The following is a 19,643-nucleotide window of genomic DNA, read 5'->3' on the forward strand; positions in this document are numbered from 1 at the left end:
CATATGCCAAGCTTTCGCCTAGGAGGCTGTACTACCATAGCTGGCTCTACCCAACTTACAAATCTCTGAAGAGCACAAGACGATACAAAAATATATTACAATAGGGTAGCCATAGAAAGAGAATTACTTCCAGGCCTGCGTAAAGAGTAAAAATGGCCGCCGGCCCACCCATCACGGAACATTGACGTCCATTCTAGTCATTCCATTTCCATGACAGTAGTTGCACATTCACAACAATAAATATCAAACTCGTTCTTACCTTGAACTCATGCAGCTGCTGCTTGATGGTCTCCACCTCTGTCCCCACCACGCCCTGCGCGTTCAGCCCCTCCTCGGCCCGTCCCAGCAGCCCTTGCAGCTCCGCCACCTTGGCGTAGAACTCTGCCACCTTCTCGGCAGCCACCTCGATCTGTCCCATTCTGGCCTGGCCCCTTTCGGACAGCTTCCCAGCCTGGCGGCTCAGGGCCTCCGTCTCTCTCCTCAGGGCGAGGAGATCGGGAGACGACCCCTCGCGCCGGAGCATGGCGGTGCAGTCGCCTCCGTGACCTTCGAGCTCCGACCTCAACGTGGCCAGGCGAGCTAAGAAGGCGTGGACGGCATCTGCCTGCGAGGCAAGCGAGTCGGCGTCACGCCCCACGGGGCTCAGCGAGTCAAGCTCGTCGTCCAGGTCAGCCAGGTGGGAGAAGAGGTCGCGCACCGAGGACTGGACCTCACCCACGCCCTGGAGACGGGACTCCAGGGTGGAACAGCACTTTTCAATCTTGAGCGGAGAGGGGAGAGAGAGAGAGGTGGGAAGGAAGGGAGATCGAGTTAATAATGTTAGCAAGTTGGAAGTGGCATGGTGCCTTGCTGATGTAACGATATGATATAAATACAGGGACAAATACAATTAACTAGGATACATGAGTCAGCATTTTATCTCGGTTTTGATGACTCACTTTTTGTCTCATTAGCAAGAGAGTTAAGAGACAATTATCTACTCAATCATGGTCAAATGTAATATCTCCTCACCATGCATCTGATGAAATACTGTATTGATTTGTAAGTGAAACCAGTCTGTAAGTAACTATCTATATGTGGCACATTTGGTAACTATACATGTCAATATACAGTACAATGCTCTTGACTCGTTGGTTTACATTTCAGTATGGTGATTAGATGGCCTGAAGCGTTCGAGCTGTACAATGACCATACAAGATCACTGGAACTCCTCTGTCAGCTAAAAAAGACGTTCTGTTCTCTTTCAACTCACACACACACACACACACACACACACACACACAATGACCCTTGCTAAAATTGGCTCCTCCTTTGTATCAGTCACACTCCAGGGTGAATAGATTGGCTGTGATACAATACTCATAAATGGCTTTCTTTCCTTGTCTCCTTTCCTCAGTTGTCCACTAATGTAATTGTAAAGGATATGTAAAATTGATCCAACACCACCAAACAAATGGTTTCAAAAGAGAAAAGGCTGTTGAAGAGTATTGTGACATTCATATTTTTGAAAACAACACTTATTTTTTGGGACATTCTCCTATTGAACAGAACGCTGGCCTCCATCTTTCATCGGCGTGTCTAGGAAATATTTATACTGTTTATACATGAAATACACTGTATACTAAATTCATCACACATCTTCTCACCTTTTCGCTGACGTCTCCAAACTCTCTGTCCGTGTCTCGGGCCTGCTGCTCCAGCCTCTGTCCTCCCTCTCCTCCTCTGCCGCCCCCTGCTGTGTGGGGTGCGTCCTGCACCAGCCCCTGGGCCAGATCCCTCAGGTAGGCCACCTGTGGCTGCAGAGACTGCAGCGTCTCCTGCTGGCTCCTCAGCCGCTCCAGGCTCTTGTTGCTGCACGCCTGTGGGCCCAGCGCCTCCTGCACCTCGATCTGATGCCGCGCAGCCTCCAGCCTCCTCTCTACCGCCTGCCGCCCATCCTCAAACTCTTTAAGTCGACCCGTTAGCTCTTCCAGTTGGGAAACACGGTTTTGGAGGTTTTCTGCCAGCCCGTCGACTCTACGGTTTAGTTGAGCTTTTTCGTCGCGTACGTCTTCCTCTCCGACGCGGCAGTGTTCCAGGAGTTGGTCCGCCGCAATGTTTAAAGCCTCCAGGAGGGGGCGACGGCGCTCTAGATCCAACCCCAGCTGCCTGGCCTTCTGCAAAGCCTCATCCAGGGCCCCAGGGTCTAGTGAGAGCTGGATGTCAGCCTCCCGCTCCTCGCACTCCACCACCCAGGGTGTGAGCTCGGCGCGGTGCTGCTGATAACTCTCGGCCTTGGTCAGGGTGGATTTCAGCCGGTTCTGGCGTTCCGTGATGCACTGGTTGAGCTCATCCCAGTCCTGGCGTAAGGCGGTAAGCCGGGACAGTAAGGCTGATCGTTCTTCCCCGCCGGCGGGTAGTGAGGCGAGCAGGGAGGCCCCCTCAGCCTGGATGAGCTCGTAGGGGCCACGTTGGCTGGCCACCCCGCGATGAAGCTCGTCTTGCTGGGCAAGCAGGGTCCGGATAGCCTCGGGCTGGCAGGGGAGGGAGTCGGCGGTAGAGTCTCTTTGACCATTCTGGTTGTCCAGCCAGCTCCGCAGCTCCTCGAACATCTGCTGGAACTGCTGGGTGCTGGAGAGAGCGGCTTGGAGCTGGGATAGACCGTCCGCTGTGGGAAATTGAGAGGACCGAGGATTTTAATGCTATTCATTTACAGATGTTTTGATGAAGAACATTCAACCTAAGCCTGAGAAGAGGTGAGAGCGCTGGATTGAAAACCTTGACAACTAGCCACAATGAGACCAAATCCCACCAAAAACATACCCTTCCCCTTCACATACAAATACTACTGAAGCCAACAGAGATTCATACAAACAGAATTAAGATGAACGCCATAGCCAAGACAGAAGACTCACCAGCCCTCTCCTCCAGACTCCTCAGCGGGCCACTCACGCTCTCCAGCCTCTTCTTCAGCTCGTCTCTCAGGTAAGGTTCAACCACGATGGCACTCAGCTCGCTGCACAGCTTCTCTGCCTCGCCCAGCTCCTCTCTCCTCTGCTCCAGCTCAGAGCGGATCTCGCCTGTCTCCTGCAGACGCCGTTTCAGGGCCTCGGGCTGGGCACTGAGCGAGGCTTGGCCGTCCAGCCGCTCCCCTAGCGCCCCCACGTTGACCGAGAGGTTCTTCAGCAGGGCCTGGTATCGCTCGCTGGTGCCCTGGGCCTGGCCGATGTGCCCGGAGCGCCGGGACAGACGTTGAGTGAGGTCGTCCCACTGCTGCGAGATGGAGCCCAGCTCGGACCGGACCTCCGCTAGATCCTTGGCATCCTGCGGGGAGGAGTCGCCACCAGACGGGGAAAGGATGCCCTCGGCCGCCTGGGTGAGTTGGTCGAACTGGGGCCGGCGGGTGTCAAACTCACGCAGCATGAACTGTGGAGGACGGAGGGAAGGGAAAGAAGGGGGGGTCAGAACATCATCCATCAACGAGGAATCAATTCTACATTTTGGCAAGTGCAATTGATCAGTAAAATTCTTCAGAATTCGGTTGGTATTGGTTTATGCAGATTCAAGAACAGAATTGGCAAGTTGTGAACAATCTATTGTGACATTCTTATTCATTATTTTGCATGTGTTCAACACAGTTAACATCCTCCATGTACCTGCACTTGTTGATTCTGGGTGTTCAACATGTTGGGGTCGATGCTCAGGGGTCCCAGCACACTCATCATCAGCTCCTTCTCTTTGAGCCACGGCCCCAACTGACTGGCTGCTGTGGCAAAGCTGCCCAGCCTATCAGCACAGGTCTCCAGTTCCACCTGCCTCTGTACCGCCGCCTCATTGGCCTTTGCCCATCGGGAGTCTTAAGTAAATAGGAAGTGAACGTTGGAGTGAAAAACAATAGCAACTCTTGCTTTTATATATATATATATAAGAAAAATGACACTAACAAACTAGTGGAGGACCATAACAACAGTGAACCTGATGGGTTCCATGAGTGACATTCCCAAAGCTGAAAAACCACAATAGAAACAGTATGAAGGACAATTTTTACCACAGTGGAGACCAATTATTTTGACTTGCTCATACACGCATGCACACACACCTCCTGTATATAGCTCCATTCTTGTGCATTTTATTCCTCGAGTTACCATTTCATTTGTATTATTATCATCTTTCAAGCAAGCATTTCGCGGTAGAGTCGACGCCAGTTGTATTCGGCACACGTGTCAAATGACATTTTGATTTGACACACACGGCGCTGAGAAATAAGCAATTTTTCCTCATGACTCACGCACTGGGCATCCAGCAGAGAGAGTGAGTCTTGGATCCACAAGGCTTTGAAATAATGCCCTGTGTGAAATGTGTGGCGAAAGGAGCTCTGCCGTGTTCCTACCTTACATATCACAGGGCTATAATCAAGTCAGGGGAAAAATATCAAGTATTTGAAGGTGATGTTAACGACATCCCAGTCACATGCTGCCTAATATTGATCTTAAACAAATCACGTGTTCTTTACCTTTCAAGCTGTGAAAAGCTCTAATAACCCTTACTGACACAAATCATTACATCTCAAATAACTACTATATTAGCCTGTCTTCCCACAGCGTTGATTTTCTTATCCTCTGAAATGCACCTCGCTTAGTCAAACCTCAAAATGGCTACTTTTTTGGGGATTCAGGGCCAAGTCCTATGTAGATGCCCATGCAAAGGACATAGGCCTGCTGGTTCTCATATTAAAATGTGTCCCTTACCCCATAACTATTCAAAATGACTGACCCTATTCACCCATTCCAGTACCACTCACCGATCTCCTTCATTTGTTGTCTCCAGGTGTCTGCCTCTGGGGAGTCTGGGTTGTCTGCTATCAGCTTCTCCAGGGTGCTCTTCAGCTCCTTCACCTTCCCAGAATGCTCTGCCAGCTCAGACAGTAAGGCCTAAAGTACAGAAGAACAGCTATATCAGTACGTTGGATACAAAAAGAAAGGATAAGCATGTAAAAAGTAAGTACCATATGTTTATGTCAGCTGGGGGAGGATCACACTTTGATTTTCCAATGCAGCATTCATGACCAACTAGCAGAGGCATAATACACCCCCACTTTGACAGTGGTTTGACCCGAGTCCAGACACTTACGTTGTTCTCCTGGGCCTGGGCGCGTACCACCTCCGGTTTGGAGGGGGAGGCGGCAGTCTGGCCCAGGTGCAGGCTGTTCTCCCGGTCTCCCAGCCAGCGGCTGAGCTCCTCGGTGCTCTGCCTGGCCTTCTGCCTCAGCTCCAGAGAGGCCTCCTGGCGCGACTGTCGGTCTTTCAGTTCCTCTCCCAGCTCCTCGTAACGACCGCTCACTTCCGCCACCGCAACCTGCAGCTCTGTCAGGTCTGAGAGAGAGAGAGAGAGAGAGAGAGAGAGAGAGAGAGAGAGAGAGAGAGAGAGAGAGAGAAGAGAGAGAGAGGAGGATTTATCGATCATATTCAATCCAATTTGATTTATTTAATTACTTCCATTTCACAGACGTAAAAGCAGAGTTGAAGGTGGCAAGAAAAACTCTTGAAAGGGTTTTTCAACGGTGTTAGACACTGCAGTAGCACATACAAGAAGCTTACAGACAGAAGACAGACACACACAGACAGAAAACAGATATATAATGAGCATTTTTTGGGGGGGAGCGAGCAAGTAGATTGTAAATCAAGCTGTGACGTCCACAAGTAGTAAGCGCTGGAGAGCATCTCGTATGAGGAAGGAGGCCAAAGACGATTGGTTTCCGGAGAAGGGAGTGAGGGTGAGCTCACCTTTGCATGTGTGAATGCCATTGACACTGCTGGGGCTTCCTGCGCCATTGACCTGGGGAACACCTGGGAGAGGGACACACTGCACTCAGACAACGGACACCAACACACATTCATGGACAGTACAATAGAAGACACTGCTAAGCATATAAACACTCTCAGCCTCTGGCTTTCACACACCCAGTTAAGCATGGACACGGGCTACATCTAGAACGCGTGTTCACGTTACACACACTGATAGCATAGACCTCAACACACACACACACACACACACACACACACACACACACACAAAACATACTCAAAAACAGAGTTTGGATGAACTTGGACATGCAGGTAGCTGGGGACACACACATAGGCAGTTGTTTCCCATTCCCCTTACCTGTCTTGGTCTGGGGGGCTGTGATGTTTATGATAAGGGTCTCCAGTTCTGTTCCAGTCTTGTTCAGCTCCAGAACCCGAACCCCTTGGGCCTCCCAGTCACTCAGTAAGTCCTTAGTAAAGAAATGTTATAAACGTTATTAATGGCCTTAAATAATTCCTCAATTAATAATCACATGGAAATATCATTCTGAATCACTATCATGCTTTGGAACGTATTCATCAATACACTTCGAAATCTAGCAATACCTTAGAATGAGTAAATTGTGTTCCAGTGATTGATTATACTGTTTTTTGCAGGAGTGTGAACAAACCATGTTGTAATTTTTTTTAAAGACACACACCTTGAGCTGCTGCACTCTCCTCTGCAGGGCCTCTGTGTTGACGTTGGGCTCTTTGAGAGGCAGCTGCTCCTGTGTTGTCTGGAGCCACCTGAGGAGGGAGCCAGAGAGAGACCGGAACTGGCCCAACTGCTGCTCACAACTCTGGATGGCATTGTACCTGGAGCGGGAAGGAGACAGAGACAGAGGAGGGGAAGATGAAGGGGATGGCGAGCGAGAGAGAGAGAAGATTGAAAAAAAAAAAAAAGAGAAACAGAGATGTAGGGATAGAAATTGAGACAGTGGGAGAAAAAGAGAAATAGGAATGAAGAGGAGAACAAAAGTAGGAAAAAGAGTAAAAGAAAGAGGGGAAGAGATTATTTTATTTCAATCCCAATATCCTTTCCATATGAAACACACAGCCGCGACATTAACCATCACATGCTTCGTGTCACAAAAAGAGAGGGATGCATTTAATGACAAACCATTATCTCGTCCATATTATACCCTCGTCCATATATATATATATATATATATATATATATCCTTGCCTTGTACTTGGTCTGCCCCATGGCAGCTGCTTTGAAAACTGACTGCAGTGCACACAGACGAAACAACCATTTTAAAACCGCCTGGGTCATTGAAAGCGTGTCATTTACCTCCTGGTCAGTCTGCGTAAGCCCCCTTTTGTATGACCGATAAATAGACACACACACCACTGTTGGCAACACACAGCTTTCAAAGGGGTCAGGGCTACTGTTAAGACACATCCTGCACAGGCCTAATCCCTAGACTTCCGGCGCCGACAGAGATGGCCGCTTCGCGTTCCTAGGAAACTATGCAGTTTTTTGTTTTTTTACGTGTTATTTCTTACATTAGTACCCCAGGTCATCTTAGGTTTCATTACATACAGTCGAGAAGAACTACTGAATGTAAGAGCAGCGTCAACTCACCATCAGTATGACCAAGAATATGACTTTCGCGAAGCGGACCCTGTGTTCTGCGTTCCACCCAGGACAACGGAATGGATCCCAGCCGGCGACCCAAAAAAACGACTTCGTAAAAGAGGGAAACGTAGAGGTCTTCTGGTCAGACTCCGGAGACGGGCACATCGTGCACCACTCCCTAGTACACTTCTCGCCAATGTCCAATCTCTTGACAACAAGGTTGATGAAATCCGAGCAAGGGTAGCATTCCAGAGGGACATCAGACTGTAACGTTCTTTGCTTCACGGAAACATGGCTCACTGGAGAGACTCTATCGGAGTCGGTGCAGCCAGCTGGTTTCTCCACGCATCGCGCCGACAGAAACAAACATCTTTCTGGTAAGAAGAGGGGCGGGGGCGTATGCCTTATGGCTAACGAGACGTGGTGTGATCACAAAAACATACAGGAACTCAAATCCTTCTGTTAACCTGATTTAGAATTCCTCACAATCAAATGTCTACCGCATTATCTACCAAGGGAATTCTTTTAGATTATAATCACAGCCGTATATATTCCCCCCCAAGCAGACACATCGATGGCTCTGAACAAACTTTATTTGACTCTTTGCAAACTGGAATCCATACATCCTGAGGCTGCATTCATTGTAGCTGAGGATTTTAACAAGGCTAATCTGAAAACAAGACACCCTAAATTGTATCAGCATATCGATTGCGCAACCAGGGCTGGCAAAACCTTGGATCATCGTTATTCTAACTTCCGCGACGCATATAAGGCCCTGCCCCGCCCTCCTTTCAGAAAAGCTGACCACGACTCCATTTTGTTGATCCCTGCCTACAGACAGAAACTAAAACAGGAAGCTCCCACGCCGAGGTCTGTCCAACGCTGGTCCGACCAATCTGATTCCACACTCCAAGACTACTTCCATCACGTGGACTGGGATATGTTTCGTATTGCGTCAGACAACAACATTGACAAATACGCTGATTCGGTGTGCGAGTTCATTAGAACGTGCGTTGAAGATGTCGTTCCCATAGCAACGATTAAAACATTCCCAAACCAGAAACCGTGGATTGATGGCAGCATTCTCGTGAAACTGAAAACGCGAACCACTGCTTTTAATCAGGGCAAGGTGACCGGAAACATGACCGAATACAAACAGTGCAGCTATTCCCTCCGCAAGGCAATCAAACAAGCTAAGCGTCAGTATAGAGACAAAATAGAATCTCAATTCAACGGCTCAGACACAAATTTTTTTATTTTACCTTTATTTAACCAGGCAAGTCAGTTAAGAACAAATTCTTATTTTCAATGACGGCCTGGGAACAGTGGGTTAACTGCCTGTTCAGGGGCAGAACGACAGATTTGTACCTTGTCAGCTCGGGGGTTTGAACTCGCAACCTTCCGGTTACTTGTCCAACGCTCTAACCACTAGGCTACCCTGCCGCCACAAGAGGTATGTGGCAGGGTCTACAGTCAATCACGGATTACAAAAAGAAAACCAGCACCGTCACGGACCAGGATGTCTTGCTCCCAGGCAGACTAAATAACTTTTTTGCCCGCTTTGAGGACAATACAGTGCCCCTGACACGGCCTGCAACGAAAACATGCGGACTCTCCTTCACTGCAGCCGACGTGAGGAAAACATTTAAATGTGTTAACCCTCGCAAGGCTGCAGGCCCAGACGGCATCCCCAGCCGCGCCCTCAGAGCATGCGCAGACCAGCTGGCTGGTGTGTTTACGGACATATTCAATCAATCCCTATCCCAGTCTGCTGTTCCCACATGCTTCAAGAGGGCCACCATTGTTCCTGTTCCCAAGAAAGCTAAGGTAACTGAGCTAAATGACTACCGCCCCGTAGCACTCACTTCCGTCATCATGAAGTGCTTTGAGAGACTAGTCAAGGACCATATCACCTCCACCCTACCTGACACCCGAGACCCACTCCAATTTGCTTACCGCCCAAATAGGTACACAGACGATACAATCTCAACCACACTGCACACTGCCCTAACCCATCTGGACAAGAGGAATACCTATGTGAGAATGCTGTTCATCAACTACAGCTCGGCATTTAACACCATAGTACCCTCCAAGCTCGTCATCAAGTTCGAGACCCTGGGTCTCGACCCCGCCCTGTGCAACTGGGTACTGGACTTCCTGATGGGCCGCCCCCAGGTGGTGAGGGTAGGCAACAACATCTCCACCCCGCTGATCCTCAACACTGGGGCCCCACAAGGGTGCGTTCTGAGCCCTCTCCTGTACTCCCTGTTCACCCACGACTGCGTGGCCACACACGCCTCCAACTCAATCATCAAGTTTGCAGACGACAACAGTGGTAGGCTTGATTACCAACAACGACGAGACGGCCTACAGGGAGGACGTGAGGGCCCTCGGAGTGTGGTGTCAGGAAAATAACCTCACACTCAACATCAACAAGACTAAGGAGATGATTGTGGACTTCTGGAAACAGCAGAGGGAACACCCCCCCCTAGTTTTAAGTTCCTCGGCATACACATCACAGACAAACTGAATTGGTCCACCCACACAGACAGCATCGTGAAGAAGGCGCAGCTGCGCCTCTTCAACCTCAGGAGGCTGAAGAAATTCGGCTTGTCACCAAAAGCACTCACAAACTTCTACAGATGCACAATCGAGAGCATCCTGGCGGGCTGTATCACCGCCTGGTACGGCAACTGCTCCGCCCACAAACGTAAGGCTCTCCAGAGGGTAGTGAGGTCTGCACAACGCATCACCGGGGGCAAACTACCTGCCTTCCAGGACACCTACAACCACCCAAGCCACTGCCTGTTCACCCCGCTATCATCCAGAAGGCGAGGTCAGTACAGGTGCATCAAAGCTGGGACCAAGAGACTGAAAAACAGCTTCTATCTCAAGGCCATCAGACCGTTAAACAGCCACCACTAACATTGAGTGGCTGCTGCCAACACACTGACTCAACTCCAGCCACTTTAATAATGGGAAATGTTGTAAAATATATCACTAGCCACTTTAAACAATGCTACCTAATATAATGTTTACATACCCTACATTATACATCTCATATGTTACGTATATACTGTACTCTATATCATCTACTGCATCTTTATGTAATACATGTATCACTAGCCACTTTAAAATATGCCACTTTGTTTACATACTCATCTCATATGTATATACTGTACTCGATACCATCTACTGTATCTTGCCTATGCTGCTCTGTACCATCACTCATTCATATATCTTTATGTACATATTCTTTATCCCCTTACACTTGTGTGTATAAGACAGTAGTTTTGGAATTGTTAGTTAGATCACTTGTTGGTTATTACTGCATTGTCGGAACTGGAAGCACAAGCATTTTGCTACACTCGCATTAACATCTGCTAACCATGTGTATGTGACAAATAAAATTTGATTTGATTTTGATTTCTATACATGTATAAGCCGCTATGGGAGCTTTTGCGATCTTTTGCTAGACGAACAGACAGTCCAATGGTATCCATTAGAGGCCCTGGCATAGAAACAGAAACACTAGACGGGACATTGCCAGTCATTCCATTTCTATGAGGCCAGACTCCCTTGTGGCAGGCTAAGGCGCTACTGGCGGTACAAACCAGGGAGACATGGCAACTGGTGCTGCCATACAGAAAGGACTCAGCCTATCAACTAATTAGGAGTGTATTCAAAGTTATCCACCCAACCAATCACAGAGGGGTGGGGTGGGGGGGTGGGGGGGTTTGTTTCTGCTTGTCCAGTCAGATTAAGATTTGTGAAAATCTGGCTTGTCCTGCTCTGTGTATGAATTTGTAAGGCATTAGTGTGAAGAGAAATGTCATGTGTCATATTTCAGACTGTGATGGTGGCAGTAATGTGATAGTGTATCAAACGAACAAAGAATATATATAAAGCCCTTTCACAAAGTGCTTTACAGATACGCAGCCTAAATCCCCAAGGTGCAAGCAAAGCAGAAGTCTTTGTGTTTTATCGAGCCATCTCCCTCTAGTGGGATTGGTGCTGCACTACAAGCCTAGGTGCACCTAGAGACCTCCCTTCGATTTTGTATTCGTCTCGGCTTTGTGTATTATTCTAAGGCAGTGCTTACCCATTGTGCACAGGGTCAATATTAGAATTTTTTTTATCGGTTATGATTCCTTGCATTTTTTTGCAGGGCTGTTGTACAGTGAACTGCAATGCCTTGCATTGATTCAAGAATGGTTTTGGCTCTGTGTATTCTAAGGCAGTGCATACCTTTCATTGATGTTGGATTCCAGTCGGGCGAACTCATCGGACACCTCTCTGACATTGTCCAGTAGGGTCTGTGTGCTGGTCAGGGCCTTGGCTTGGCTCAGGTCTGTCCCTAGCTGGCAGAAGGACTTCAGGTGACCTGCCTCCTGCTCCTGCTCCGCTCTCACCCCCTGTAAGTAGTAAGGCAGATACAGATATGATATCTGAAGGTAGCAAATCCTCCCTGAAATCTCTTACAGCATAGTCCCTTGTGCCGTCTTCCACTTCTCTGTTCAAACAGACATCTTAACAGTTATATCATCCTCTCACCTCTCTGGTCTGGGACACTGATTTCTATGGTTCTGCAAGACTATCCTCCTCTCATCCTACATTAAATATCTATGGTCTCCCCGTCTGATCTATGGTCTAACTGATGTCTATATTTCTGGAATTCTGCTATCTACAGTGGGTATCATAAGCATCTCCCCATTGAATTTCTTCACATTATATTGTGTTACAAAGTGGGATAAAAATGGATTTCATTTACATTTTTTGTCAATGATCTACACAAAATACTCTTGTAGTGGAAGATTTTATAAAGATAAATTAAAATTAAAAAAAACACTAATATACCTTGATTAGACAAGTATTCACCCCTGAGTCAATACATGTTAAAAACACTTATTGGCAGCGATTATAGGTGTGTCTCTTGGGAAAGTCTCTAAGAGCATTGCACAATTGGATTGTGCAATATTTGCCCATTATTATTTTCTAAATTCTTCAAGCTAAATTCTTCAAGCTCTGCCAAGGTGTTGGGGAGTCTTGCCATAGATGTTCAAGCAGATTGAAATCAAAACTGTAACTTGGCAACTCAGGAACATTCACTGACTTCTTGCTAAGCAGCTCAAGTGTAGATTCTGCCTTGTGTTGTAGGTTATTGTCCTGCTGAAAGGTGAAATCCTCTCCCAGTGTCTGGTGGAAAGCAGGTTTTCCTCTAGGATTTTGCATGTGCTTCACGCCAAACCGTTCTTTTTTTTAATTCTGAAAAACTCTAGTCTTTGCCGAAGTCAAGCATACCCATATCATGAAGAAGACACCACTCGGCTTGAAGAAAAGAAGCAAGCAGCTACTCAGTGATGTGTTGTGTTTGCCCTAAACATAAGGGTTTGCATATATTCCAAAAAGTGTATTCCTTTGCCTTGTTTTTTTTTGCAGTATTACCTAGTTCCTTGTTGCATGTTTTGGAATTTTTGTATTCTGTAGATTTTCTCTCTTCTACTTTGACATTAAGGAGTATTTTGTGTAAATCAATGACCCCCCCCCCCCCCCAAAAAAAAATCAATTAAACTATTTAAATCACATTTTGTAACATAATAAAATGTGAGTATCATAATTATTTTCTCTAATTTCAGTTTTTACATATGTTTGTGCATTAATAACTATCATTTCCATGTTAACAAATTGCAAATTAATCTTTCATGAGATTTAAAAACAAATGCGGATCTTTACCAATTTCTTTTCAGTTGTACAGATAGTGCTTTTTTGTTGTTGAGTACTTTCATAACTATCGTGACATAGAAACTCCTATTTTCTACAGCGCAGGGGATCAAAATAACAATTTACTGCCTATGCATCATTATATAATCATTGTTTAATATCTGTGTTTGGCTAATGTACTACATATTTTACTTTCTCAACTCTATGATTCTGGAACACTGATATCTAATCATCCTGCCCCTCACCTCTATGGTTCTGGAACACTGATATCTATCATGCTGCCCGTCACCTCTATGGTTCTGGAACACTGATATCTATCATCCTGCCCCTCACCTCTATGGTTCTGGAACACTGATATCTATCATCCTGCCCCTCACCTCTATGGTCTGTCTGTAGTCCTCCACACTGCGGTCAGGCTGTCCCACAGGGCTCAGAGCTCTCAGGCAGGTCTGAGTGAAACCCTGCAGGTCTGCACTCAGTCTCTCATAGTTCTCCAACTTGGGCAGGAGCCCCCGGAGCTCAGCCTCCCTCTCGGCCTGCTTGGCCTGTGCCGCGGCGTAGCTCTGGGTCAGGCTCTCTAGTGACGCCTGGAGCCCGGAGGCCGTGGAGGCGTCAGAGCTCTGGAGCAGTTTGGAGACAGAGTCGCAGGTGGCCTCCACACTTCCCTGTCTGGATATCAGCTCCTGGCGTAGTTTCTGGAACAGAGGGGAAGTGGGTTAAAATAAGCTCATGTAACACAACTGCAAAGTAGACAGTGGAGGTGTGTATTAGATGTGAAGGGGGAAAAAAAGTGTTCAAAGGAGAGAAATGTAGAAAAGAAACAGTACCATAGCTGCAGACTGTTCCATAGTAGACTCCCTGTATTTCTACTATGGTACCTGATTCTGTGTGAGGGCTTCCTGGACAGCCTGGGCGGTAGGTTGGAAGGGCCCGGGGGTCAGCAGCAGGCCATCCAGCCAGGCGAGCAGACCCTTCAGCCCCTCCTGGACACTGACCGACTGGGCTACGGACGTCTGGAGCTGCTCAGCCCGCTCTGACACGGACTCAGACAGAGAGCTGAACCTCTTCTCCAGACCATCTGGCTCAGAGAGAGGAAGGGGGAGAGGAGAGAGTGTCGGTGTGGTTACTTTTCCCCATTACGATATAGAATCATTTGTTACGGTGGATGGATATAAAGATGTCAACAGAGACGGGGGTTTTAGGGATAGTAAGTGGTCATTACTGGAGAGCCACTGCATGATCTCGGAGCATATGGAGGAATGGAGGATATTCATCGATATGGGGGAGTGTATGAGATATATAACAATATGGAAGGTTATGAATGGCAGAACAATAGACATTGTTGTGAGCTAGCGTACCTGCAGTGCTGGTGATCTCAGCAGCTCTGAGAGTGGGGGACTCCCGTGCGTCGGCCAGCTCTCTGCCTGACCTCCTCACCTTCTCCAACTGGACTGACCGCTCAGCCAGCTCATCCTGCAACAGCTGACCAGAACACAGGGAGAAGGGGGGGGGGGAGAAAAGGGGGGAAAAGGAGGAGAAATGTTAAGGTGCGGGGAATAGAAAACAACAGAGTGTTCCATCCCTTCTTCACAAAGAGCGAGATGCCGATAATGTCTCCGCTTTCAGTCACATGTATATACTGTATTAAATAATTCAGCCTATTTCCATACCCCATCTACCGGCGGTATTTCTATGCTCTCTCTCACCTGTACGGCCCGCAGTGTGTTCTGTAGTGTCTGTGTGTCCGCCTCGCCGCTGGGTCCGGCTATACTCTGGTTCTTTTCCTGGGCGCTGAGCCAGGTGTGGAGCGACACAGCCTCGTCCTGGTACTGCTGGCAGCGCTCCAACAGTCCCGACAGACGCCCGCCCAGATCTGACGACTGGAGAGGGAAGGGGGGGGGGATGAGTAGGCATAAATCGATGAAGATGAACAGGTCACCATCTCTACTATGGAAGTAGGTCAACGTCCAATATCTCTACAGCCCACTCATGGTTATCAATTGATTGTTAGGTATATAAAACATAGATGTAAAATAATGAACAAGGCTTATATTTCAAAGGGACCTTTAACTTAACTGACTAAGGCACGTCTTTCAACACAATCCCGTCCCTTTTGGATATACCTCTACTGTGCATTGGTGCACAAAGCGCAGTAGTAATGAAGAACACAATCCCCCTACTCTATATGAGACTCACCTTGGTGTGCAGCGCGGTGTAGCGGTGGATGGCGTCCTGTAGCTTGCCCGTGACCAGCTGCTTGGTCTCCTCCAGGGCTGGGTCAGACCCTCCTAGCTTCTCCAGAGCCGCCTGGACAGAGTCCAGCACCTTCTGACCAGAGATCGACACAAAGCGCAGGTCTGCCTTGTGGCAGATCACATCCTCCGCCAGCTGGAAGACAACAGGTTCCAGGTCAGTTTGATACAGTCAAGAATGTGTTCAGTTACAACGTTTGAAACAGTAGACTTAGCATCTTGAGTATCATGACTGTGTGTATACAGCTGACAGTAGGAGTGAATATTGCTACCAACTGCCAATATAAACCCTGAACTATTGTTACAGTAAGGCTATATGCTCGCATCTCGCTCATGTAAATCATCTCTCTATGGCTATGCAATGTAGCTTTTCTCTCACCCACACTAGTATAGGAAAAGCCAAAATGACAACATATACCTTCCTGTGCTCTTCCAGTCTCGCCTTCAGGCCCTGTGCGTCAGTCTCTCCTTCCCCCAGGGAACCCAGCTCCCCCTCACTCTGTTCCAGCCAGGTCCCCAGGCTTCCGTGCTCCTGGAGGAACTTGGCCAGTTCGTCCTTAAGGGCCTCCGAGCGCCTCAGCCTCTCCTGGCAGGCCCGCAGCTTCTCCTGGTGTTGGGTATGGAGCTGGTCAAGCTGGTCCCGCAGACGGCGTTTCTCCTCGGCTGGCACGGCCGAGTCGGGCTGGTCCAGGAGGGAGCGAGCGTTCTGGGACACCTGCATCAGTTGGGCCTGCTGTGCCTGGAGCTGCTGGAGCTCCGCCTGTAGAGGGGTCAAAGGTCATTATGGTCACAGTGAGGGGTTCATCTCAATAGACTTAACAGGCTTTGTACAGACAGTGGCAAGTCAAATTCAAGGACTTTCAAGTACTTTTTTTAGAACTTTTTTCTAAACTATATTTATTTTCAAGGACCATCAAATTTGTAATAATTAATATTATGCAATTGTTTCTAGTCGCCAGAAGATGGCAATATAACGCCACAACCTCATAAGAAAAAAATATATTTTATCACTATTTTACAAGTTCTACTCAATACTTTGTTTCATGACTTATTTACTACATACAGCCATGTTCGCAATGTGACGCATTTTCTGCACCTTACATGGTGTGGGCTGGTTGGGTCCAGTAACGTAGTGGTAAAAAAAAACGTGGATAAACTACACTAAACAAAAACATAAAAACGCAACATGTAAAGTTGTTTCATTAGCCAAAATAAAATATCACAGAAATGTCCCATGTGCACACGCGCTCCAGCAGGTCAATTTCACTGGTCATCCCCAAAGCCAACACCTGCTTTGGCCGCCTTTCCTTCCAGTTATCTGCTGCCAATGATTGGAACGAATTGCAAAAAACACTGAAGCTGGAGACTTATATCTCACTCTCTAACTTAAAGCATCAACTGTCAGAGCAGCTTACCGATCACTGTACCTGTACACAGCCCATCTGTAAATAGCACACCCAACTACCTCATCCCCATATTATTACTTACCCTCTTGCTATTTTGCACCCCAGTATCTCTATTTGCACATCATCATCTGCACATTTATCACTCCAGGGTTAATGCTAAATTGTAATTATTTCGCCTCTGTGGCCTATTTATTGCTTTACCTCCCTAACCTTACTACATTTGTTCACACTGTACATAGATTTTTCTATTGTGTTATTGACTGTACGCTTGTTTATGTGCAACTCTGTTGTTGTTTTTGTCACAATGCTTTGCTTTATCTTGGCCAGTAAATGAGAACTTGTTCTCAACTGGCCCATATGGTTAAATAAAAAAATAATTGAAAAAAGGCAGGATTGAATCTACATTTGCCCAGCATTTTAACCATCGATGTGATGTTTGGCGGTGCCTTATCAGTTCTGTACCTGCCTGGCTGAGTGGCAGTGTGGGTGGAATGAATGAGCGAGCGAGCTCGCCTGGCAACCACTGTGCAAAATATATGAGGAAATTAATTTGCCAATACTTCTTTCTAATATTTCTCATAAATATATTTGATCAATATCGGTTCTCCTCTCGTTTAACTTAAAGTACTTTTCAAGTAACAATCTGAGAAAATGTCAAGGTATTCTAGTACTTGAATTTCAGGTACTCTAAGCACCTCAAGCACCTTGTGCAGACCCTGCCTTAACTGGAAAGGAGATGAGGAGAGGAAGTTACCTTAGTTTATTGGGAAGCACACTGACGACCATTCAATAACCTGTGCCAAGCATCTGAAAGGGCACTTTTAGATGCCTTTTCTGCAGTAGTATGTTTCATTCCAAACACATTTAACTGTATACCACAACAACTAGAACAAAATGACTTTCGTAAAATAAACAAGGAGAATGTCTAACCTGGAGCATGTCGCTGTGTGATTGGAGACCTCCCTCTGGCGATGTGGAGGAGGACGAGGAGAGGTGGTCAGTAACGGTCATCCCAGGCTGGTTGAGTGAGGAGAGCTCCTCTAGCAGCGAGTCGATCTGGCCTCGTGTCTCCTGCAGCTCCTCTACTGCCTTCGCCTATAAGGGAAGAAAACACAGGGGAAATATTAGAACAAGACCAAACAGCACAGATCAGGGCGAGTGTATATTTCTACCAATGAAAATGCAGTCAGTGAATGAAAGGCCCTTCACCACAATTGACACAGAAACACAAAGGGAAGAGCTTTTCCTCTGGGTTAATTGCCACACTGTAGCCATTTCCATAGCATTTTCTCAGCAATCAAAACAGTATCCATAAAGACACAAATTAAACAAATCGCCGAAACCCTTACCCTCTGTGTGTTCTGTTGGACGGTGGTGCTGATGGCCGTGTCCAGCTGGACCAGGGAGGACTGGGCCGCGTCGGTCAGTGCACTGTACTGCTCCTTCATACGGGACAGTGCCCCCTGGAGGTTGGCCCTCTCCTCTGGACTCAGGCTGTCACCGTGCTCCGCCAGGAACTCCTCCACCGAGCGGATGGTCTCCGCCACGCCCTCGCCTCTGGTCAGCAGGTCCTTCTGTACTTCCTGGGGGAGAGAGAGAGAGAGAGATGGTCAGATATAAAGGGGTTACAGGTAGTGTAGCATATTTCTCTGGAGCAGAGTATACAAAATTGGGTAGAGAAAGGAGAACACGTTAAGACGCTCCGACAGTTTTAATGTCGTCTAGTTCCTATAACTGTGGATCCTCAGAAACCTAGCATGGTTGAAACCTGGCTCCATTAGAGGTCCGGGAGCAACTAAACAACATGTGGGTTTTCTCCTTACTTGAGACATGGAGTTTCTCACCTTTAACTCTCTCTGTTTCTGCTGCAGCACATTCACGTCACCTGACTCGGCTCCCGCTCTTTGATTGGCCAGCATGCTGGCCGCTCCAGCCAACCACATTGTAAGACCTTCCAATTTCTGTGAGCATTCTGCCTTCTGCTGCTGCACCACCTGAGAGCCACATATGAAGGTCGAAAGAGAGATGGATGGAGGGAAAAGGAGAAATGCAAGCAAAAAGAAAGTGTGAGAAAAGTAATATTGCCCGGTTTTGCTAATAAACAGTGGCCAGTTCATAACCACGAATCAGACCCCTAATGTCGTTTTCTAATCAGCTAAGCAGAAGCACACGAAAACCAGATCTTTTTTCTTTTTACACTTCTCTTCACCAGCCAGTCACACTTCCGTTAAGTGCACACTTCCTTGTTTCTAAACCCGTTTAATGTCATCTGAGCACACTTTGCCAGACTTTGAGCAGGATGTGTCCAGATTCCCACACAGACAGACAGACAGATTCAGATATAGAAACAGCAGCATCATCAACAGGTCAGTCAAGCCAAAACAACGATACACAAAGACAATCAAACAAATGGCGTCCTGGTATGCTATTTGTTCCTTTCTCCCCGTATCGTACAACAAGGGGGGAGAGGAAAAAAGGAACGCGCTCAAGCCACAGCAAGGCTTCTCTGACTGAAATCTCTCGAGCCTTGTCCGTCGAGGCACAAGCGCATTTCCTCATGTGGCAATCTGGAAGAGCAAGGCAGACATGTTAATTCACACAGGTGTTATACAGGGACACATGCAGAGGGCAAAACATGTTTGGCATAGAAGCCTGTTGTGGTGCGAGTTTTAACATCAGTCACCATGCTGGGTCTTTACTTCCACAGCAGCAGCAGCGGTTGTTTGCCAACCTGATGTAAATGACAAACCCCATGTAGACGTATGGGTGGTTGTGATAGTGAGTTTGCAGATATGGTAAATAAGACAATTATTTTTGAAGTTAGTACAGAATATTTGCCTTGATGGATATAATTAAT

The 19,643-nt window shown here is 47.4% G+C and overlaps 1 protein-coding gene across 1 annotated transcript in view; it reads right to left on the reverse strand.

Moving 5' to 3' along the window:
• Positions 1-19,643, reverse strand: part of LOC135552280 (microtubule-actin cross-linking factor 1-like) — a 268,419-nt gene that overhangs the window by 68,461 nt on the left and 180,315 nt on the right. The window contains 19 exon segments of the mRNA XM_064983809.1: positions 260-760; positions 1,647-2,647; positions 2,895-3,405; positions 3,636-3,835; positions 4,781-4,910; positions 5,110-5,351; positions 5,763-5,825; positions 6,142-6,253; positions 6,485-6,641; positions 11,656-11,822; positions 13,506-13,823; positions 14,007-14,206; positions 14,487-14,610; positions 14,835-15,008; positions 15,325-15,516; positions 15,799-16,140; positions 17,717-17,881; positions 18,136-18,369; positions 18,631-18,780. Coding sequence (XP_064839881.1) covers positions 260-760; positions 1,647-2,647; positions 2,895-3,405; positions 3,636-3,835; positions 4,781-4,910; positions 5,110-5,351; positions 5,763-5,825; positions 6,142-6,253; positions 6,485-6,641; positions 11,656-11,822; positions 13,506-13,823; positions 14,007-14,206; positions 14,487-14,610; positions 14,835-15,008; positions 15,325-15,516; positions 15,799-16,140; positions 17,717-17,881; positions 18,136-18,369; positions 18,631-18,780 — 4,983 coding nt within the window.

The sequence above is a fragment of the Oncorhynchus masou genome, chromosome 13 (genome assembly GCF_036934945.1).
Source record: "Oncorhynchus masou masou isolate Uvic2021 chromosome 13, UVic_Omas_1.1, whole genome shotgun sequence".
NCBI lineage: Eukaryota > Metazoa > Chordata > Actinopteri > Salmoniformes > Salmonidae > Oncorhynchus > Oncorhynchus masou.